Source organism: Charadrius vociferus, unplaced genomic scaffold (assembly GCF_000708025.1).
Source record: "Charadrius vociferus isolate BGI_N301 unplaced genomic scaffold, ASM70802v2 scaffold727, whole genome shotgun sequence".
NCBI lineage: Eukaryota > Metazoa > Chordata > Aves > Charadriiformes > Charadriidae > Charadrius > Charadrius vociferus.
Genome location: NW_009649472.1, coordinates 716,930 through 740,159, shown reverse-complemented (window position 1 = coordinate 740,159; position 23,230 = coordinate 716,930). Strand labels below are relative to the sequence as shown.

Here is a 23,230-nt window from a genome sequence, read left to right as displayed (position 1 = left end):
AGGTAGGTATATGGGTAGATATCAGGAACTCCCTTTAGTAATGGCTGTCTTTTATCCATTGGCCATGGAGACTGCAGGTGGGGCTAATATCAGTGGAGAGCACAAACCCAGACCAAAAGCTTATAAGTGAATATATCTCACCTGGTTCCAGGATCAGCAACCAAGACATCATCTTTCAGGAGAGCTAGAGCTTCTTGTGTATTGCCCTTCCATAGCAGGCTGGTAGATCGCAGCCTCCTGGGCAGACCTGTGACATGGAAGAAGAGAAGTTAACAATTTGAGACAAACTGTGGTCCAGGAAACTTTGAGTCCAGTGAAGAGTGAGCAAAAGGCAAGATTGAATGGCAAGATGGAAACAGCAATGATGCGCACAAGTGCTTTATACACATAGCAAATGTGCTGCAAGGACCTCTTCATACTGGGCTGCCGGACACAGTATTCAAGTCATGGACCACTGAATCTGCATAATGTTAAGTCCTACCCCAGCACCAACTCTGGACTGTTACATTTCAGTAAAAATACCTTCATGAATGATTAAAAATATCATGTATCCCCAAATGTAGTTTGGAAGAGAAGGGCATACTGGGTGTTGGGGAGATCCCTGTCCATATTTTCATGTGACTGTATTCCCTTGACTATAAAGACATGCAATGGCCCCTTTAAACAGGTTTTTTTCTTTACACTTCACTACAGAGGGCTTAAACTTCTCTGAACAATTCCAGGCTTGGCCTAAAATATTATTATTTTTTTTCCGCTTTAGCAACATTTATTCAGGGTTTTTGAATGTAGAAAAATTGAAGTTCTTTTTACTTTTAATTTCACAATACTGAACATGGATTCCCTAAAAGCTTTTGGCCAGGACTTTTCAAAATGCCACAACTCCTTTGCACAGGAACTACAGCTTGCCAAGTCCAGAACTTGGATTCTTGGATTACATCTGGAATGAAATCCTCATTGCAGTTTACAGCTGACTTTGATTTAGAGGTTAGGAGGAAATCAGGAAGGGTAGATGACAGAAAAATGATTCGCAATTGTCTTCTCAGTGAGCATGGGATTAATCATGGCAAAGCTGAATGAGGCCCTATTCTTTTGTAGCAGCAACACCTGTTTTTCTCAGTTGGCCAGACCTTGGGATTTGAGCTGGAATGAAAGCATTTTTTCTGCTACTGGTCTGTGGTAATTTGTGCAGCTGAATGACCAGATAAGAGATGCACTGAGCATCGTCCAGTAGACAATGGGTTCCTTCATTTCCTACTTGCCCCAAGAGCAGCAAAGAAAATGTTGTGCCACCGGGAGAGTTCAACCAGTGCCATGACAGCAGTGCAATGTCTCTCTTGAGGTTCATTAGAAATGATAAACCAGAGGATGTGTGAACATAACAGAAAATCCACAGTCATTGATTTATAACTCATGGGCTGCTAATTGATGTGACAAGCAAGCTGTTACTGATTTAAAATAGCATCTCATACTGTTATTCATATATACTTGAAAATCATAGTCTTAACAAGCTGGAGCTTCCCTCTAGCAATGTACACATCAACTGTTGAGGAGAAAAATCTTTGGAGTTACTTTTGTAGTATGCAATGTAGAAAAGCTCAGATAATGAGGATATATTATAGATCAGTTTCCACTGAAAGAATTTAGATGAAAACCACTTTACAATATGTCATGCAGTGGCTTTGATCTTGAAGCTAAGCCGAACCTATTCCTTTTTGGTTTTTGACAGACAGGAAATGTAACATGTGACCTCAACATTCATTTGATTTTCAGTTGGGATTTTGAAACTGTGCTTCTCCTTCTACTAAGTTGTCAGGGTCCAAGCTGGTTGGTGTGCCCTGCTGGTGTGGTCTGGAAATCTGGGCCACATTCTTAAAAAAAGACATAGGAAGATAAAAGGAGCTAAGCAGGGGTGCAAATCTCACATAATGATGGAAGCAATGGAATGGCTGCGCATTGCAAGCAATCATGCTATGGCCAGGTAGACTTTTGACATATGCTTCCTACAAGTGTTTCTAGGGCGTAGCTAACACCTTGTTAGGTGACAGGGAACTGCAGCAAGGCTGCGAGCTGGCAGCCCCAGCACACACTGCTCCTGCAAGGAGCAGCCAGACCAGCTTCTGGTGCTCCTGAGAGTCAGTTGGTGGCCTTGAGGACATCATCAGGCTAGCTAGAGCAAGACCTTGTCTTCAGGGAGAGGGGCTGAGCAGGGCTGTGCACAAATCTTTCTTTCTGCCTCCTGTTGCCACTGGCCACTTTAGGTTGTTTGTTTGTTTCCAGATTTCAGTGACATCATTCCTTTATGAGGAACCTTTATTTGGACATTGGCTTACTTCAGGTGATGCTGTACCCTGTCCTGAGGTACTGCAATTTGCCTACAGGCTGTTTTGATCTTAGATCCTATTTTTAGGGCATTTATTCCAATCTGGAATAATGCAGGTGCTACAGAGTGTAATCAAAAGGCTACATGAGATATCAGCACAGTCTCTTTGGCCAGAAAATTCTGTAATCTCTGAGTCAAGTATTAGTAGCTCCATTTCTGAGGAAGGTTAAAGTTCTCCTCAGTCCTGTGAGCTCCTTCTACCTTAATGTAAGGGTTACCCAATTATGAAGGTAGCAGCAGATTAATAGCCTTCTGCCAGCAAGTACAAAGCTATTAATAGCTCAGGAATCCCAGATCAAGAACTGCTCTGACAGCTAAATTTAGCTCAGTGATCGAGGTCTATCTGTTCAAAGCAAAGAGGTTTGGTGCTACTTTGACCCTCAACTGTACCTCTTAGAAAAATGAGAGCACTCTGGGCCAGAGTACAAAAAGCTGTTATGCAACTGGAGCCTCATTTCAGCCATGCTACTGTGTTAGAAGAAATATATATTCACCTTGCATGGGAAAAACAATTCCCCAGCCCACAGTGCAGCTTGGCCTGCTTCCTAGCAGGTGGCCTGGACAGGAGTTTCCTTTTAGCATTTCATGAAGCTGCTGACAGCTTGCTTCCAAGGGTCCTGCCTGATCTCTGGGAAGTGCAAAGCTGCAGGGTCCATACTGGGAAATGGCCTCAACAGCAACATTTTTTATCCCTGGAATATGGTCTGTTCTCTGTGTGGCCTCTTTCAAGTGGCATAGTGGTGAACAGAGGCCGAGCAAGTAGCTGTGTTGTCTTACCTGAGAGCTGGCTGGCCATTCTGCGCAAGGTAACAGGTGATTGCTTAAGAGGCATTGAGCCTTTTTCCAAAAAACTGAGCCCATCTGCTGTGTATTTCTGTTCTGATTCCTTGAGCCTTCCCAGAGGGTTCTTAATAATAAAGTTCTGAGCGTAACGTTCCAGTGGGTCATCAAGAGATGTGACTTTTCCTTCCTCCCACATCTTGTACAACATGATGGTGGGAAAGATCTTGGAGACACTGGCAATTCTGTTAAGGAACAAACATTTTTAGAAATTAAGCATTAAGAAACCCATGAATTAAGAGGAAAGATTGTCAGTATACGAGATCACTCAACTGACCCACTGCCTGTAACTTTACATGCAACACTTTTGCTAATTCAGAAGGAAATGGCTAAAATGCAGGTAAGAATCTTGAATTAATATCCTTAACTCTGGCTTTTATGGGCTGCAACATAACCTTCAGTAGTATCTCCTACTGTGCAGTGGGCTACAGAACTTTTTCTGTTTACTTAGTATTCATAAGATTACATATTTTATAAATTATTGCTTATTAAATACCATAACATTGGAATTCTAAGGTTGCAATGCCATAAAATTCTACATTTCATAATCAGTGTTAATATTTGTGTGGCTTCAGAATAGAGTCAAATTTACAAAAGATATTCTGGAATAGGATTACAGTTCTATTTTGTTGGGTTTTGGAAATGGTGACATCATTAAGAGGGGCACCTGGGGGCATTCGTATTGTGACACTAGAGGTGAAATTCTTGGACTGGTACAAGACGGACTACAGCAAAAGCATTCACCAAGAGTGTTTTCATTAGTCAGGAATGAAATTCAGAAGTTCAAAGACAATCAGATACCATCGCATTTTGGATCACAAAGGATGCTGATAGGTGATAACTTTTTTGGAGGGAGTCTCTGCAGCACAATTGGTCAACGTGTTCAGTGGTTAACCAAAAGGTTGGTGGTTTGAGCCCACTCAGGGACAGGTTCCCCTTTCCTTGCCAATGGTGGGGGGTGTGGAACTAGCTGACCTTTAAGATCCCTTCCAGCCCAAACCATTCTATGATTCTGTGATTCTGGAAGAAATAGTATGAGGTCATCTATGCAGGGCTTTTACCATGAGGCAAAAGGGAAAAAAAAACAGGTAATCCGAGCTGCTTAAACTTTCCAAAATTTTTCATTCTGAGGACATTGGATAGCCAGAGTGCAGCCCATAAGTTTCATACATAGCAGAGTTATAACTCAGTGAAAATAGATTTTTAAATGAATTAAACACTTCCTTTGTATTTGTTTTTGTTTTTTTAACACACACAAAGAGCTTGATTCTATGTTAATCTAAAAAATAATGGCCAATATGGCTTTGACTTCACTAGGAGAATGAATAAGCCTACAGGTCTACTTATGTGTTCAGTAGATTTTCTTCCCAAACACCATTTTTTGCTAAACTGAAACTTTTCCTTTTTTTTCTTTTTCTTTTTTTTTTTTTTATATTATGGTACTGTCTCCTCACTGCTCACAAAATCTGTGCTAGCTCTTAGTCTTTAGATTTGTGCCCTAGGCCTCCTCAAGGCATGGAGACATTTCTATGGGAGGAGTAGTGTGTTTACAGGTTCTTCATGATGGTCACTGCTATTCCTGTTTAAAATATTGTCAGAACCAATTAAAAGTAAATAAAAAAATAAAATCCAAAGTAAACAACTCAGTAAGCCACAAGCATATGATAAGTTAGGGACTAGCCAAAGCATTGTCTTTCAAAGTTTCAGTGTAACCCAGAAAGGGTTTCTGCAGTGGACCTGAGCCAGTAGAAGATGCTGTTTGTGACAGTGGCTCTGTTCCCACATACCAGATCTCCATTTGTGTACCTGCTCTTTCTCTAGTTCTCATGCCTGTGATACATCTGCCTCACCTGTAAATAGTGTACTCATTGGGCAACACTGAGGCTGGGTCCGAACCATTCTTTTTTCCGAAGTTGCCTGTCCAGAGCACAGTGTCGTTGTAGATAACAATGGCAGACATGGCAGGGAGACCAGAGCTATGAATCTTTTGGCGCAGCATCATGTCTACCTGGAGAATGATGGGAAATTATTAATTTCCAAATGAAGACTCTTGTAATGCATCTAGTCTGTAATAGGCAGTAAAAGACCCAGACCATCAGCCCTCCTTACTTCCAAGTGCTTGAGAGTGTTTTTTTCAGATGTGTTTTGGCAAAAGAAAATATTTTAACTGTACTGGTCCTTTTAATTGCTTATGCTGAATTATCCAATATCTTTCTTTCAGTCTACATGTCCCCTATGTACAAGAAGGTGGTGCTCATCCTTGTAATACCTATGACGCTTATATGATTAAATACAAATGCTAAAACCTGATAATTGTAATTTCTTCCTTTTTAAATTGTACTGTGCACATCTATTTTTTTGCATTAGTATTGTAGATCCAAAGATGTATGAGAAAAAGATCCAGATTTTTCAAATATCCCATTACACTTTTCATGTCATGAAACAAGCCAAATCTAGAACTCCTGTTTAAACTGCAATCTGGGAAACAGCACTAATCCACTAGAAGGTTGTGATTGCTCTTTGCTCTCTGTTGCACCAGGGTTGTGTAGACCTAATGAGCCAGCTGTGCCCCGCCCACCTCCCACAAGCAGAACACATTGGTCTTGCCCTTTTATGACTTTTTCAAAGCTATTTCATCATCATGCATAAGTTATCTTTTGCACGGAAATGTTAAGACATAAGAAATGGCCTTCTAAGCCCAACATTTGAAACAAGAAAGACCAAGCCATGTCCTTAGGACCGCTTCACTGGATGGACTTAGTCAGGTGAACTGACAGCCAGCAGTGGAAACATCCAACTTGTGCTGAGTCCTTCTGTAGTGGTTTTTGCCCTCCACTCCCCACGTGCCAGTGGCCTGTCTAGTATGGTTAGGTACAGCAGCAACTCCAGAGAACAGACTGGTCTCATGTCAGAAAGCATGGTCCTCTTCAGAGTTTTCTCAGAGAGAATCTGGCATGTAGACCTGCCTGCATCTGCAGAAAGTTGACAGAAATAGGTGATGCTTTTCTAGACTTGAGTGTCATTGAATCCAGTATTCAGTGTTTAGATTTGGCCACTAGCAAGACTCTCCTGAGGAAAATGTAGGCCTTTCTGATACGCAAAAGTATTTACTCTTAGAAGAGAAATGTTTCCTTAAGCCTCAACCATGAGTGAATGTCAATCTCCTGTTTCAAGCTGCTGTGGGCTAGGAAAAAGTCTCCCCTGTATGTAATATAATCACATCTGGTACTGTCCAGAGTCCAGTTCCAGGGTCCCTGGCCTGGCATAGGATGCTAGTTTGTCTCAGGTAGTTCAAGATCTTTAGTGTGGGTTCGAGTGTCCGCAGACTTAGGCAGAACCTAAGGGCATCTGAAGATACGCTTTTGAGGTGTTGGTGCCTAAGCCTCCAAATAGCTATGTCTTCCTATGCATCTAGTGTTCAGGTTCTCTGTGCCTTATTCCATCTGCAAAATAGGAATAGTTTCACCAGCCTACTTCAAAGAAGTGCTTGGATACTTCATTTCTGAGGAGCACAAAGAAGCGAGATTAGGTGACTCTCTGATGGACACTCAATGTTCTGGACATTTCCCCACCTCTCTGACCTATACTAATTGAATAATAAAATACATCTCTACAGTAACCCCAGAGACAGCAGCAGAGACTTCATAAAAGTGAATGTGAAGTGATAGCAATTGAAATTCAATGCAGATAAAGCAATGTGCATGCATGAAAACAACCTCAACTTCACAACACGTACACACAGATGGGCAGTAAGCGGGTCATTAGCACTCAGAGACAAGACATGGGGCTATGACGGATGCTCCTATGTAAACATTTGCTCAATTTCCTATGGCAGAAAAAAAGGTAAATCAAATGTGAGGGATTGTTAGAGAAGTAACATAAAATAAAACAGTAAACACTGGTTTATCACGGTATAAATCCCTGATCCACTTGCACCTTAAATACTGTATACACTACTGATTTCCCTCATACAAGAGTATGCTAGAGTTGGAAAAGATTCAAAGAAGAGTAAAAAAGAATAATCAGAGCTGTGGGACAGCTTCTATTGTGACTAATTAAGCTACTCATGAGAAAGAGACAAATGAGATGGTATATTATATGATAGGGGTCTACAAAATCAGGATTGTCCTGTCAGAGCACAGCTGTCCTTATGGTTCATACAGTCAAGGCAATGCTGCGGTATTTCCTCATTGCAAACAGAGCCAACCTGAAATTTTGCTCAGGGACAAAATACGTATTCTCCCCTTTACAACTTCAGAAAAGCAGTCATGAGCTCTGTCTCCCTTTGTTCCCTTCTCCTCACAGACCTTCTCCAATGCGTCCTTCAGAATGGGGATTGGATGGTCCAGCGGTACTGGTTCAGGATAGCGGGGGCACATCTGCACAGCTTCTGATCTCACTTCCATCACAGACGGGCCTGGAAAACATTTCAAAGATAGCATATGCAACTTGAATAGGCACACTAACAATCTTTAAGCTCATCCAGCAGTCAGCACTATCTTTCTTGCTTGTGTTGTCCAAAGCTGAAGGACACTTCTGCATAGGCAAAGCAACAACCTTGCATTGTTTCTATTTCACATAAAACAGGACCTGAAGAGGGCACTGTGCTCTGGTATTGCCTATTCCGACATGGTATAACACACGGGACGGACAGGAGCTGCAATAGGCTTCAACTGACTCTGCAACCTTGAAGAGTAAGCAACCGGGACTACAGAAGACTCTGTAGGGTACCTGACTGGATTTAGACCCCATGAAAGTGCCCTGCCCATGTCTAGGGGAAAGTCTGAGTTTGGCTTCAGGAGGACACAGTTGTCCCATGCATATTGTAACCTCAGAAAATGGATGTAAAAGTGAATTATGAGTGCTACCTGAAATCTAACACTATAACAACAGTTGATAGGCTGCATACTTAGTCTACTAGCTACCTTCTGAATTAGCTGTATTCTGCATATGCCAGTGACGTATCTTGAATTTTTGTGGCAGGCAAAGATCTTTAAATTTAGTAAGAGATGGGAAGTCTCTTCCTTGGAGGCACTATTTTCCCAGTTGATCCAGAAGTGTGTATAAACACAGCTTATCTGGATGCAGTCCTGAGTAATGTGCTCTAGGCAATCCTGCTTTAGCAGGGGAGTTGGACTAGATGATCTCTATAGGTCCCTTCCAACTCTGAAAATTCTGTGATTCTGTGATTCTGTGTGATTCTCTGCTCTGTAAGCTGTAAACAAAATGCTTATTTACCTTTTCACTTGCCAACTGAGCATGAAACATTAGAAATACAGATGAAAAGAGAAAAAGCACTATTAAAACTTTGAGATGAATAGGGATGGATAAACAAGAGCCTATAGGCAGCCTCTGATACTCTGTGATAAAAATGTAGGGTCTGAAATGTTTTCAGACATTGGTCTATGAAGTACTTCTGGCACCTTCACCATGGATTTTATGCCACCTTTGGTCTACTTGAAACTCTGATCCAGTTACACTCTATGTATTTCGCCCTTGCACATACAGTGCCTTGAGTCTATCTGTTGATAGATCATACATAAGGGAATTTTAGTGTAAATCAGGGGCTTGAGCCCATTCAAAGATCTAAGATTAAGGGAGTAGGAAATGAAGCAAAGCCGTAAGCTGAAGCACATGGTAAGGTGTAAAACAAAATCCATTCTGAACTGGAATGACTTTTACAACAGGATGCCAAAAAAGATAGAGAATGTAAAATAAAATGTCTCCTTGGTGTATCAATTAACTTAGGTTAGTGACAGAAGTAATGGAGCTTCTCTGGACACCAACAGAGTTACATGGTACTCCATCAACCCAGTGTCCATCTCCTGTGTGTCCCTGCACCAGCTAGGAGGAGGTAAATTTGTGTGATGTTTGGGGAAATGGTCTTTGGGTAAAAATGTCCACATGAGGAGAAAGGCATTTATTGGTCTTACAAATTTCTGTGCCAAACCATGACCACACTACTCACTGGGCTCCACCTTGGGCAGGCTGTACTGCCAGAGAAAGCAGCCCGTCATCGCAACAGACAGCAGGAAGAAGAAGATGACCAACACGTGAATCCACTTCACCTCCATAACTGCGAGCTTGAGGAGGCTCCGGCTGCTGGATGCCTGCTGTAAACAGAAAAGATATGATCTTAGAGAGAGAAAAACTCCCTCTCATGCATATCAGCTAGATAAAAGAAGCACACGACACTGGAGAATAAAGCTGCTGCAGGGACATGGGCTAATTCCAGTACTATTGAGGCACCGGAGCTGGACATACCAGACCACATTGAAACAACTGGAACCAGAGATGACTCCTTGTTTTCCAATGACCCCTGTGAGACATTACTCTCCAGCCATGTTAGTTGTTGTAGAAGAAAACCATCTGTTCCTTTTGCCTTTTTCCCTCCCTGCAGGTGAACCTCATCAGCCCAGGCTGGCAGGATTCTCTGTTAAAGCTCTCATTTCCTCCCTTCTCAACTGTCGTGACTTCTTCCTGGATGTCTTTCCAACCCTTTTTATCCAGAGTCCAGCATCTGTTCATGGCTGCCAGATCATCTGAGCAGATCCAGCTTTTATAGAAGAATGATGGATTTTTTCACCATATACTGCCCTTACCCTTCTATTTCATGCCTGTAATTCCCATTATATCATGTACCATCTGTAAGCTTGGCATTTACAGATGCCATGTTTTGGAAAACTGGCTAATATTTTGGGTTTGTGCAGCTCTCACAACACTGGAGACCACCCAGGTTGATGATACTGTCATATAAATGTTGAAGAAAAACAAGGAATAGATGACAAATTATTAGGTGCCTAGGCATGAGCTGTGCTCTTTCACTGACTGTAGGAGGTCAATAGGGTGCTTTTGAAAGTTTGGCAATTAATGTTATAAAACACGTGGCCTGCCATTTGCATCTAATATGGTCCACGTTCCAAAGCTGTTTCAGGTTGTCTGGACTCACTTGTAGGACAGACAGACTAAATTAGATTTCCACATGGACCCTTTTCTTCTTTTTTTGAGATACAGGAGAGTTCATGCAAGATCTTCTACGAGTCAGATAAGCCTTGTCACTCACAACAAGGGAATCTGCAGAGCCGCTTGCAGACTTACACATTATTCTGTGGCTCTGTAAGGATCCAGCTGGGGAATCTAGCCCCTGCTGAAACTCTACACTGCAATTCCACTTTATCTACAGTAACAGAAATATGTCACAATTATTTCTGAAGCCCTTTAGCCTGTTCAGACATTCCCACATAGCTTTCTGAAGGCAGCTACTTCAAGTTCTTCCATAATGTAATTAAGACTTCAAGGATGGCTTAAGACCATACAGGTTTCTGCGGACTCACTCAGACCTGAGCCTGCCAGAGCACACAAGCAGTCTGTATTCCAGCTATCAGATTAAGTGACATCTGTTCCTGAATAGGGCAATGCCATTTTGACACTGATCAGCTTGGTTTACATATACACAACCTGATACTGTACCTTAGTAGGCAGGAGATCATATCCACAGAAGGAGAAACCTGTGTATCTCTTCAGTCACCCCCATGTAGGCAGGCTTCAGTTTACACTGAAGGATGTTGCCTAGAGCTGCAATGAGATGCTGCTTTCCTGCAGCAAGGAGTGGGATGGGGCCCTCTTTGCCCTGGAATAGTCATGGGGTGAATTTCTTGGATTTAGTCCCATCATAATAAGGTGACTCCCCCACCAACTTGCAGTTCCTCTGACCATTTTTCTGCCTCTTTCCTTGCTTCACTGAGAAGCCCTGATACCTGGGTCCGTAAGAGCAGAGTGAAAAGAAATTATTTTCACCTCATCCTGTGAAGTCTAGACTCCCTAGACCACTAACCAAGGACCCAAAGATACCAACACTGAACTCTTATCCTTTAGTCCAAACTCTCCTTTACTTTTTGCAGATGATGAGTGCCCCAAATGTCTCTTTTATTGTCTGACCCATAATCTAGTGACAAAACAATGAACCGTGGCAATGCTATGAAACTAGAGACATGGATCTCTCTTTTATTGACAGGGCACCAAATGTGCAAAAGTGTGAGGAATATTCATCACCCTGAGGAAAAGCTCTACCCTCTAAGCTACCTTTTAAGAAAAATACTACTCTTTCCTGTACCTGGGAGACTGTCAGACAAACAGATGGATAGATACCTACAGACTCCTCACACTTCCCACTGCAGGACCTGTCTGGTTTCACCTCCTTTTCAGCTGATTTCTCCATCTCACATACATTGCTTAGTGACCATCACTGCTAACAGCATAAACATAGCAAGGCAGGGGGAAGGAGGCTACCAAGCACTTAGACACATACAAATGAACGCAAACACACGCAGGAACAAGTACACACAGCTTCCCATGGGTAGGTTAGCTGTATGCTACGTTTTTTTCCCCCTGAACTTTGAAAAATCGGGGGCAAGGGGAGAAATGGGATTTCACATAGACCAGCCAGGTACACTGTCCTGTCCCACCATGCCCACCTAGGCAGACTACCACAGATCCTGTGAGCTGCTCTGCCAGAGACACAGCTCAACACCCCTTAGGGAGAGCCAGAAAGAGCCCCAGTCCCCTGCACATACCATTGTCAGAAGTCGTCTCAGTCCCAGGGGCTGTTATCAGGCATCCCAACGTGTCCATACCATAACAAAATCACACCACCTGATCTCAGCCTCAGTAAGGCAGAAGAGTGCCTTGCCATGATCCTAAATGCAGCTGTGTATCATGGGCAGGTGCTGCTCAGTCACTTGGACTGAAATGGCCATTTTTAGATCCCCAGCAGTTCTGCTTGGAGGTTCCCTGTCCATTTGACCCATTCAGACCCTCCAGAAAGCGCTGCTGACCTCCTCTGGGCAAGGAGATTAAGTGACAGGGACAGAATGGCATTTGCTCTCAGGAAAGTGCCTAAGCGATTGAATGTTAATTCTTCCTAATGCTTCTCTACCATGTGTGTGAATCACAGCTGAAATCATGAGGGCTTCGCAATCTATTTATAGCAGCTTCATCTCCTCCTGACATCTGAACAGGAGGCGATTAACTCATGAGATGGACAGCCCCTGCTTGCCTCCAGCTGGCTGTCCCTGGGCGGGCTTGGGAGGGGGCAGGCTGAGCTGTTTGCATGAAGAGGAGGTGGGGGAGCTTAAACCAGGAGCTCAGGCACTCTCTGGGCTTAATCTGGAACAGACTTCTGGAGTTCCCCTGCAGTGGCAGACAAGGGAGTCATTCCCAGCTAACAGGCGTGCTAGATGTAGATGGAGCTGGTATTTTCTTTCCCCTTAGCTACTGGGGACACTGAAGGATGGTGGAAGGTTATGATTTGCAGGAGGTGAGCCTTACCCGCAGCTGTAACCCATCCATGGCTGCTCAGAAGTCTCTTATCATCCCCATCTTCTCATCCCCTGTGCTGCCTGTCCCCACAAACAACAGGCTTATAAAACCCTGTGATGAGGAGAAACAAAAGGTTGGTGCAGCAAAAAAATGGAGTCAGAGCACAGAGGGAAGCCCAGAGTAACAAAGCCCAGCTCAGATAAGCAGAGCAGCAGGGAGGGACGGGTTTCAGATAGGGAGATAAATCACAGTACCCACAAGAGATAATTCCCCAGTAACATTTTCTCTCCTCTACCTCTGGTTTGTCAGCACTTCGGGTTTACTGCAAGCCCACGGCCATTCTCACCCCACCTCCCAAACACAAAGAACCAGAGCTTCGACACCTTCAGGGCTGACACGTTTCCATTGTGCCAGCTCTGCAGGGTCCTTCCAGCCCTCTCCCTGGCTTCTCAGCCTTGCTCCCTCTGCACAACACCACCACCCTCCTTAGTCTTGGGAATCACAGACACAGCCAAGAAACCATATGACAGATTTGGAAGTACCAAGATAATGGCATGGCTGCCACATCTCCCATAAAAGCTCCCTCTTGTCTTGCTACCTGGCATTGGTAATTCAATAGGTAACCCCCCCTCATAAGAGCTCTTACCAGCCTTGCTGCTACCCTCCGGCTTCCAGTGCTGATGAATTTGGGGCTGTCCTGGAGCTGCAGATGTTAAGAGTGTCTGAAGCACTAATCCCAATAGTCAGCCTCTCTGAGCACAGATTAATCGGACATGCCTCACCCCTTCTTGAACAATGCAGCATCTGTCCAGGAATGCAGCCAAATGGGAGTATTGCTGGTGATTTCATGGGTCAAACATTCCAGCAGAGTGGAAAATGGGGAGCTTGGAGGAGGGTATCCTTAACACACTGTGAGCTGGAAATATTAATAATGAACTGCCATTATCATGTAAAGTACATTATAAATACTCTCCAAAGCGGAGGGCACGGTCATGCCCCCAGTTATGCACCAAATCCATGTAAACCCCAACCTCAGGGGTCCTGCCATCCTATTGCCTTCTTCAGATGTTCACAGGTAAGAATAGTCTCTTCAACACCATCTCTTCATTTCAGTATTTCCAGTAGTGGCCTAGGGTTTGATAGTGCTCGAAATACTGAAGCGGAGCCTATGTAGCAATATGCCTGTGCCCCAGAATTGTGCCCAAATTTTGCTGAACAGGGCTGCAGACAACCTGCTAACTAATTTGAGTAGATCAAGCTCTTCACAGTTTTGTTGATGCTCATTTCTAAGATCTCCTATTTCCTTCTGTCCCTTCTCTCAACTTTCCCAGGCTTTCCTTCACAGTCTGTGCAGTCTTCCTTCAAAGCCAAAGACAAGTGCACGTCGGTAGCTCGTGCTTTTTACTTTTTACAGATTGTCATTCCTTCTTCATTTCCCCTCCATTTTTGCAGAGTTCATTAAAACAAATAGAGTTTTTTAGTCTCCAACTCAGTGTGATTTGCAGCAATTCACTTGCTATCTCTGTATTTCTTGACCTTCTCTCTGAGAGCTGTTGGCTCTGTGCTTCCCCTCCAGAAAAGGACCTGTGCACCCATAACCATGACGGAGTCTCAGTCTTTCCTAGCTCAGCAGTGTTTCACAAGTTTCACTTTCATGTTTTTCAGTCCCTCCTTGCAACAACTACAGCCCAGGCTACCCTTGAGCTTGACACTGTCTACCAGCCCTTCCTTGTTGGTAAGAACAAGGGCCAGCATAGCTCCTCTCCTCGTTGGCTCCTTAACCACTTGGATAAGGAAGTTGTCCTCAATGCAGTCTAAGAACCTCCTGGATTGCCTATGCCTGGCTGTGTTACCCGTCCAACAGGATGCAGAGGTCAACCCATGAAATAACTTTGACCTGGAAGTACCCAGGAGCCCAGCAGGATAGGGACTAACCAAAACAGACAGCTGTCCAAGGGCTTTTTAGGCTTCTCCAACCCCTCAGCTGCAAATTGACACTAAGACCTGCACAGGTGGCCAGACCACCCTGGCAGACAGTCTGGCTGCATCCCTCTGTTTCCAGCTCATTTGGAGTCATCCACTCACCCTCACTTTGCAGTGCCACTCACAGGCACTTTGCTGTGGGGTGGGCTGTTCCTTGAGCAGGCCATGGACGACTCATGCCAGAGTAGATATTCCCTGCAGCCTGTGGAAAGGACCACACTGGAGCAGATATTCACACAGCAATGCCTAGGGGACCCACTTCAGAGCAAATGGATATTTCTGAAGAAAATGCAGCCTCTGAAGGACCCACATGGGAGGAGATTTTCCTGAAGGCCTGCAGCCTGTGGGGATCCCTGCTGGAGCACAGGAAAGGTGAGGACGAAGGAGTGGCTGAGAGAAACCACTTCATACTAACCTTGATCCCCTGCCCATGATCACCCCTGCACCAATTTTGGGCAGGGTGAAGTGAAGGAGTGAAACTGAGTCTGGGAAAGCGGGGGAGGAAAGGTGTTGTTTTAATGTTTCTCTTTTTGTTTCCCACTCCCCAAATTTGTAATTACATTAAATTTTATTTGGCAATAATGGAAGTTACTTTTCCCCAAATTGCGTCTGTTTTTCCTGCAACAGTAACTCATAAGTGACTTCCCTGTCTCTATCTCAACATACAAGCTTTCTCGCGCCTGTCTTTTTCCTGTTTGCTCCCCCTTTCCTGGTCCTGCTGAGGAAGGAGAATGAGAGAGCAGCTGAGTGGGAGTTTTTCTGTTAGGCAAGGCTAACTCACCACACGTGTATAAGGAAAAGCTCTCCCATATGACTTTTTCCTAGTACGGTTCTGCAGTATCTCTGCCTAGAAGGGTATTCCTGCCATTTTCCTGCCATAGGCAGGAAAAGAAGATGCACCTAGACGTCTTCAGGAAGCTCCCAGCTGCTGCCCAGGCCACTGCTTCAGAGCAGATCCCTATACAGAGAACTTGCCAAGGTTTGGTTTTGCTAGCTAGCAGGAAATGATGTGAAGTTTTGTGCTCAGAGGTGTGCTGGCTCCTAGACTGGGAGAAAAAGCACCCCTGAGCTATTCCTTTATCTACAGAGTAAATAGGCCCAGTGTATCTACAGAGTAAATAGGCCCAGTGACTGGGCGGTGAATAATCATGTCTCTGTGAAGTATAGCAGTGAAACAGAAACAGAAGTTGTCTGGATGAAATTTTACCCAAAATACTTGCACAACCTGAAATGAAACAGCCTGAGTGTATGAACCAGGTCCTCATGTATGAGTAGCTTAAAGAGAAAGAAGGAATTACAAAATGAACTGAGATAGGCTCTTGAATGAATGCTGCAGGAGCACAGAGAGCATGTTTCAGGGATGTGGGCTCAGCCGCACTTTCATCTTGTTATTGTCCTGTCAGTCTTTTAGCAGTGACAAAGAGGAAGCTGCAGCAGGAAAAGCAATTGGCAGCTCTAATTGCCCTCCTCTCAACACCAGCCTTTGAAGCAGTGTGGGGGTGAAGGGGGATTTTCCCCCTTCCACAGTCCCACATTGCAGAGCTCAGCCAGGGACTCTGTTGTCCCACCGAGTGTCCTTTGTGTCCTGCTGGGCACCATTGTCAGACTTTCTGTCCCATTACCAGCTGGTTCATTTTCTTGATAGTTTTGTATGGTTGAAGTGAGCGTTGAAAGTCAAAAGATAGAGCAGAGTGCCAAATGGGCTCCAGCTGCACGTTCTTGTACCCAGGCGTGCTAGCAACGGTGTGGGCTTGGATGGTTATGGAGGGGGTGGGCAGCATTGCTGTTTGCTGGCGTTGTCCAACTCAGGAATTCAGAAAGCAAGAGGCGGAAGCCTCAGAAGAAATATTCAATATTGGAGACAGCCGGGGCATGTTTTCAAAGGTTTCTCCAAAATAAGTAGTACACTCTTTTTACTGTTTTGTTTAACGTGTCATGTTCCCATGAACCCAGGATTTAGGAATTTATTGAAAAACTGTTTATCATCAGATTTGTGGTAAAATCAAACAAAGTCTACAGAAACGGAGAATGCTGATACATACTACAGTATAGGATATACTAAGTTATGTTCCATGTGGATTTGTCAGGGCCCTGAGGCATTAACGGCCCAGTCTAGCCTCACCTGGAGCCTCTACCTGCATACCTTACCTGTTGGCCCAAAGGGCAGAATTTAAGCTCAAGACCTGAGCCTTTAGTCCTTGCCTGAGATATGCTGTAAAGCTGCTGGTCCCCAGTGCAACCATCCCCATTCCCGTGCCTGGCTGTGGACTCCACTGATTCTGACCCTGACGTGTGGATTGACATTGGACCTGCCTCATCAACACAAGCTTCCCCAATGATGGATACTCTTGATTGAACCTGGCCATGATGTCTGGTGCTGCTCTGCTCCCCTTGCTTAGGTACTGTGGGGCTGGGTCCTGGCTGGTGAGGTCCCTGCCCCGCTGGCCATGCTATTGCCCTCGGCTGCTGACTCCCCATCCCTCAGGGAGCAGACAGCCCTTTTGCTCCCTGGCAAGAGTAAACGCCTTCCAATACATTTTATTTATTTAACACATTTACAGAAAATGCGTTTTTTTAATTCCTCAGCTTGACAACATGTTGATGCAAAAATATCCCACTTCTTGAATGGTATACAGACAGCAAACGTACATGTCCTAGATGTCACGACCTTACTGAATATTTGCAGGTCGTTAACACATGTCAGGCAGCCCAGCCTTTCTGCCACTGAAATACTACAGACTGCTTACTGTGCATTATGAGTTTTTTGACAGTTACTTCAATCTGCAGGTCCTGGAGTCATGTGTTTAGTATCCACCATTTCAATGAAAACTTGTATTTGTAACCCTCTTGGTTACAACATGGAAATGCCATGCTAGACACTGATTCTGGAAAATAAATGAAAAGCCAGAAACTGTTACTCCTGGCCCCAAAGTGTCATCCATTTCTTTCATGATCTAGTTCTGCTGATGCTGAAATGGGTTTTTTTTAAACATTGGTAAATTCCCTCCACTTTCTGCAGCATAACTATGGCAACCTGGCACATCCCATTGTCTTTGCTACCTAAAGCTGTACCGAACTACACTGCGTTTAGACTTTGCAACTGCAGGTTATAAAAGAGTTTAACATCCCAAACAGGGATCTTTAGCATGTCTGCTTTAGGGAGAATTTCACACAACCAGAAGCACCACTGCTAGCATTGGATTCGCAGTACACAGTGTGTTTGCATGGTTGATAGGATGTTGTGTGTGCGTGAGATGCTCAGAGGCATTCAGTCACAGTGGCAGTGCCCGTCACAGCCTGGGCATCCCTCCAGGCTCTGCCAGGGAGGAGCAGAGCCCTGATGTTTCAGGTTCCTATCTTTTTTCCACAGTTACAAAGCAAGATGAAGACTTTCTCAGCTCAGAAAGGGAAGGATGAATGTGAATTTCCATCAGTGCTCTCACAAAACAAACAAACAGAAAGGAACAAAACCAGTAAAACCAAAAGTGTAATAGTTGCCTTAATTCATCCAGCTGCCTTGGGCCTCAGAAAAACTGCTTGTCCCCGAGGATTAGACCTGACCAGTTCAGTGGAGAGGAACAGAGGGACCACGGCATTTCCATGGCTTTCTTTTTGCAGTCTAGTGAGATGCTTTTGTGCTGCTGAGAGATGCTGGGTTGGTGTTTGGGTGTGCAGCTTCTCCATCCAGGCAACAGATGCATCCAGCTGGATTTGCTGCTCTCCCAGGTCCTCTCTGCTGCTGGGAAGACATGGTGAAGAGACCAAAGCCTAGCACAAGAATGACTCTGCGATGTAAGAACTCCTTCATACCCCATGCCCTAGGTCTCGTGTGCTTTTTGATGGCTTAAAGACATCTTTGTATTTTCTTGGCTCAGCAGGATGCTGGTGTTGGCTCAGGCCACAGAGAGTGGGTCTGGGCTCAGAGCAGAGAGCTCTGACCTGCCACAGGCCAGCAGAGCCCCTAAAGCTCTGAAAAAAACCCTCCTATGCTGGGTCTGAAAGGGCTTCCCTCAGTCTGTCAAGCAATAGTGAAGCCGCCACCACCCCACGTCTGTGCAGATCACAGCTGGATGCAGCTTTGGCTCCCTTTCCTCTTTCATACGTGTCTCACAAGTCTGCAGGGAAGCTGGATTTTTACTGAGCTATTTCAAAGCTCTCTCATTAACTGCTTGCCAGCAGCCAGTTCTCTGATAACGGGTATTGCCTCTGGAAATTGCAGCCCCATAGCAACAAGGAGTTTAATGGCTATTATTCCTAAACGAAGGACACAGCTCTAGTAATCCACCTCTTGCCTCTAGCTAAGTCTCTTAGAAATGATGATTTCCCTTTGCAGGTAAGGCAGAAAAATACACACAATCACAAGTATGCTAAAAAGACACCGCCTGGTCTGGCAGTGCAATTTTGAACATTTTGAAATACAGTTGTCTTTTTTTTCATGGAGTCAAGTGAAGATACAGGACTCCTGTAGGCATTTTGAAAATTGAAAGGTTCTAATCTTCCTTAGAAGAAACAAGAGGAAATCTGATTTCAAAGGTAGCACTCATTTCACCTGATTTCCAAAAGAGTCTTTTGGGACCCTGTTCCAGTGCTTGTCCACTTTCAAGTTCAAGAAATTTTCCTGTATGTCTCATTGTATGGCAACATGTGCCCATTGTTGCTGCCCTTTCTTTGTGCACCTGAATCTAGCTCTATCCTTTTGCCAGTGCCTTCAAGCAGGGAAATTAGATCCCCCTCAGCCTCCTCTCCTTCCATCAGACCAAACCCAGCTCTCCTCATGTGTCTTGTGCTCCAGCTCACCGTCTCAGCAGCCCTCCTCTGGACCCATTACAGTTCATCAACATCTCTCCCATACCAGGGTGTCCCAAAAGTGGACCTGGTACTCCAAATGTGCCCTCTTGAATGTTCAGTAAATGGGAAGAATCACTTCCTTTGACTTGCCAGGTATGCTTGTGTTAATACAGCCCAGTAAGAAGATAGTCTTCAATGACAGAAGGGCACATTCATGGCAATGACAGGAAAAACTGGAAAGATCATGGACAGCTTTTTTGCACCATCCTCATCCAGATAGGCAGTGATGGGAAGGCATCTGAAAAGCTGCAGATCCAGTGGCAGCTAATGCAGGGAAGCTTCACCTTCCCAGCCTGAAGGAGCATGGCAGGATTTAAGCAGATGCTGATGAAGGATGCACAGGGGTCTCCAAAGCCTGGGTGTGCAGGCTAGGATCTGTGCACTGGGAAGTGACCTCCCCAGGCCTTGGTACACCTGGTGGTGGCCAGGTTCATGCAGCTCCATCACTTCCCAGGCACCCCACCTTCTGCCAAGCAGCACACTCATGGCAGAGCTTGACCAGGGGTAGAGGCAGAGCAATGCTGACAGCAGCACCAGCTTGCCTGCTTGCATGGTCCAGGTTGAGAAGAAGGTGTGGGCACTCACTTCCCCAAAGAGGTGGCACCAGGATGCTTCACCTGCAGCCTGACCCTGTCTGCTGCAGGCTGAACCACCAGTGACCTGTTCTGCCCTGCCCCCAGGTACTTTAAATAGGTCAGCAGCAGGTGACTGGATGAAATTGCCCTTCATTTTATTGTAAGGGAGCTGCAGATTAGGTCCTTCCCTGTGGCTAACAGCAGGGTTTTTCAGCAGCAACGTAATGATTTTAATCCAGCAGTTTTTATTAACTCCTCACATGCCATGTGCCTGTGCTAGTTCAACCTTGCCCTGAAGCACCACCAGCCAGGTCAGGAGGATGTTGTGACTGCTCGTAAATGTGCACAGGAACATGTCCCAGACATCATTGTGGGCCACAGCAGTACAAACCCATCACTGGGAAACCAGTGAAAAGCGTTTCTCTGTGCTCCCCTGACTCCCTTCAGAGGCAAGCAGCCAGTGTGGAGGTCTAAAACACTGAAGTGGCAGTTTAGCCTGGAGATTAAAATCTCACAATTTCTGGGGATAAACAGAGAACAACTCTGGTCTTCACATGTCACTAGGTGCCAGTAAACTTTCATTGTGGCAGACAGCAAGTGGAGTCACAGTAAAGGGCATGATTTGAGCATCAGGGTAGGGACACTGTGGGGGCAGAAGGACACCAAAGGAGGCAGGGGTAGGGATTGATTGGCAGACAAAGTTAGATCTGATGGTGGGTGAGCATGAGGACAGGGATGTCTCACTGGGGAAAAAAGAGCAGGATGACGGCTGAAAATGAGCCTCGAGCTGGAACAGACATGTGGTGTCAGGTGCTCGGTGAGCTGCATGGGGTAGAAGGACAATAAATCAGGACAGTGTGAATCAGAGCGAACTGACTTGTCTTTGTGTTCTGGTGTTAAATCTGCCTTCTTGTTTACCCAGCCTTCAGCAGACCTGTAGGAGAAGCAGGGCTGACATACCATGTGAGATGAGATAATCCTGAATAGCGCTGCTGAGAACCATCTTCGTTTAGCTGTGGTCTTGGCTGAGGTCACTTCTGCTCCCACAGTAACTGATACTCCAGTGGAAACCTCTTTCCTTTCCTTTTCCCAACAGACCAGGTGATGGTGATGGCTGAGAAGAATGGGGTCAATGGGGAAGACTCTATGTAGTTTCTTCCAGATATCTGCACCCAGTTGTTTCCACATGCTCTTGTCACCCAAAACTCCTTTAGCAGCCAGCAGAGATCAAATAAGCAAACCCAAAGGACCCCAGGGCACCATTTCTATGTTTTAAGGTAGACATTTATAGCAGACATCTGAGTGGTACCCTATGACTGGCCATAGTACTTAATGGGATAGTATCAAACTTAAAAATCTGTCTTAGCTGGTCCCAAGAAGACAAAGAGGGGCTTGTGGTTCTGCATGTTCCACAGTGCCTACCAGGAAGGGTAGCAATTACCCCTGAGGACAGCAGTGGCAATGCTTTGAACTGTCAACTCCGGTTTTCACCTTTGGATTTGCCAGTAAAAAGCAACAGAAGTGAAATTCCCAAGCAGGGGCTCCAGCCCCATGTTGAGCACTGTTGAGGCTGTGATTCATGAAACTCTCATGCATTTCTCCATTTTAGGAGTGGACTGGCTTGCAAAAGTCTGAACATTAAATGCTTGGCCTCAGCAAGCACTGAAAATGCTGAAAATCACCCTCCCTCTGCAGTGAACATGTAGGATTTCCAGCACAAACAGCAACATGAGGGACCTTGGTTTAGCCGGTGTGGCAAAAAGGCAGTAGACAGCCTCTGAGATGGGCACATCTGGAAAAGAGAGTTATGGCATTCAAAAAATTGAGTTCACCATGTCAGAAGCTGTCCCAGGTGAGGTACTTGGAGACGCAGTGCAGCTATGGCACATGCATGGCCACAGAAGGCTGAGTTGAATGGAAGGTGACCAAATAGCACTGTTGTAGTAAATACCACTGTTGAAGGTAAAGACAAACTAGTTGCCACGCAGAAGTGACCCTGTGGGAGAAGGGCTGCGTTCTGGACAGGTCAGAATCAGTGGGTTTGGCCTGAAGACACTGAGAATTACAATGCCCAGGGCAGCAACTGGCATTTCAAAAGGTTAACTGACATTTTTGTCACCCTCCATCATGCAGTGCTGAATTGCTCCTCTCATTGGGTTGAGGACCCCCTATACTTCTCCAAAGAAGTGTGGGAGCACCTTCAGCCATGATAGGTTATTTGAGACTGGAAGATATTAAACTGGGGTTGCCCAGGAGTATCTTGGTCTTTGACTGTGTACAGAGGCATGACCTTCTGGCCAGGGGATTTGCTCTGGATCCCACCTTGTACATTGGCTCCCTGAATAACACCATGGCATGTTTTCACCATAGGAGTTAGCTTCTGGCTACTATGAGACACAGCCTTCAGACCTTGGTCAACTCCCTGGTCTCAGAAGAGGCATCTGCATTTAAATCTTTGTTGTTGAGAATAAATAAGGTCCATAGCAACTGTACAGGGCTAGTGTAGGGCAGCCCACCTTGGACCGGGAACAGGAACAGGCTGCCAGGGGCAGAGGAGTGACAATGCCTCCAGCTGAGGTAGCCCCAGTGCCAGACCAGACCATAAGAGCAGCTGTGGTGGGACAGTCCACCAACTGTTTCTGAAACTGGAACACTCCCAGATCCCAACAGTTAGGCCAGGGGCAGAAAGAAAAAAGGCTGTTACAGGGACAATTCAGTCAGTTTAGTGGCTCCTGACACTGAAAAGAGGTGTCCTCTCCTCCTGTTCTCCTTCCGGGCTCCCCCCCCCCCCATCTTTCCTGATGCCAGTCCCTTCCAGTGGTTCATGTTCTTGTCAACCTTTCTGCAAGGGGATTCAACTCACAAACCTACTCTAGGAGAGCCCAGCACCACTGAGGTGTCTGCTGGGCTGTAGGAGTGGAAGGTAAAGCAAGACCTCCCCCTTGTGCTGAGCTGGCACATCACCACATCTTTTAAAACTGCAGCCTTGCACAAATGCTACAGATGTGAAATTATTAAAGGAATAGTCTTGCAGAATCCAGAGAAAAATATTTCTTTTGCCTTAGAACAAATTTACCCAGGTCCTGTAACAGCATGACAGAGACACTGTGTCTCTTCTCCTGAGCTGTGATTGTGTTTTCCCTGGTTGGTTTTTTTTTCATAGGATGAGAAGCAGAGTCCTTCAACCTGTAAGGGACCTCAGGAAGTGATTTAGTCCAACCTATTACTAAATCCAGGGCCAGATCTGAGGTGACACCAGGTTACTTATGGCTTTCTCCTGTAAGGT

The 23,230-nt window shown here is 45.2% G+C and overlaps 1 protein-coding gene across 1 annotated transcript in view; it reads right to left on the bottom strand.

Annotated features, from left to right (window-relative positions):
- LACTBL1 (lactamase, beta-like 1) overlaps positions 1 to 9,294 on the bottom strand; it is a 12,109-nt gene extending 2,815 nt beyond the window's left edge. The window contains exons 1-5 of the mRNA XM_009889840.1: positions 9,189 to 9,294; positions 7,528 to 7,637; positions 5,071 to 5,228; positions 3,158 to 3,405; positions 142 to 247 (exon numbers count right to left, since the gene is read on the bottom strand). Coding sequence (XP_009888142.1) covers positions 142 to 247; positions 3,158 to 3,405; positions 5,071 to 5,228; positions 7,528 to 7,637; positions 9,189 to 9,294 — 728 coding nt within the window. The remainder of the gene's footprint in view (positions 1 to 141; positions 248 to 3,157; positions 3,406 to 5,070; positions 5,229 to 7,527; positions 7,638 to 9,188) is intronic.
- Positions 9,295 to 23,230: the final 13,936 nt, after the last annotated feature.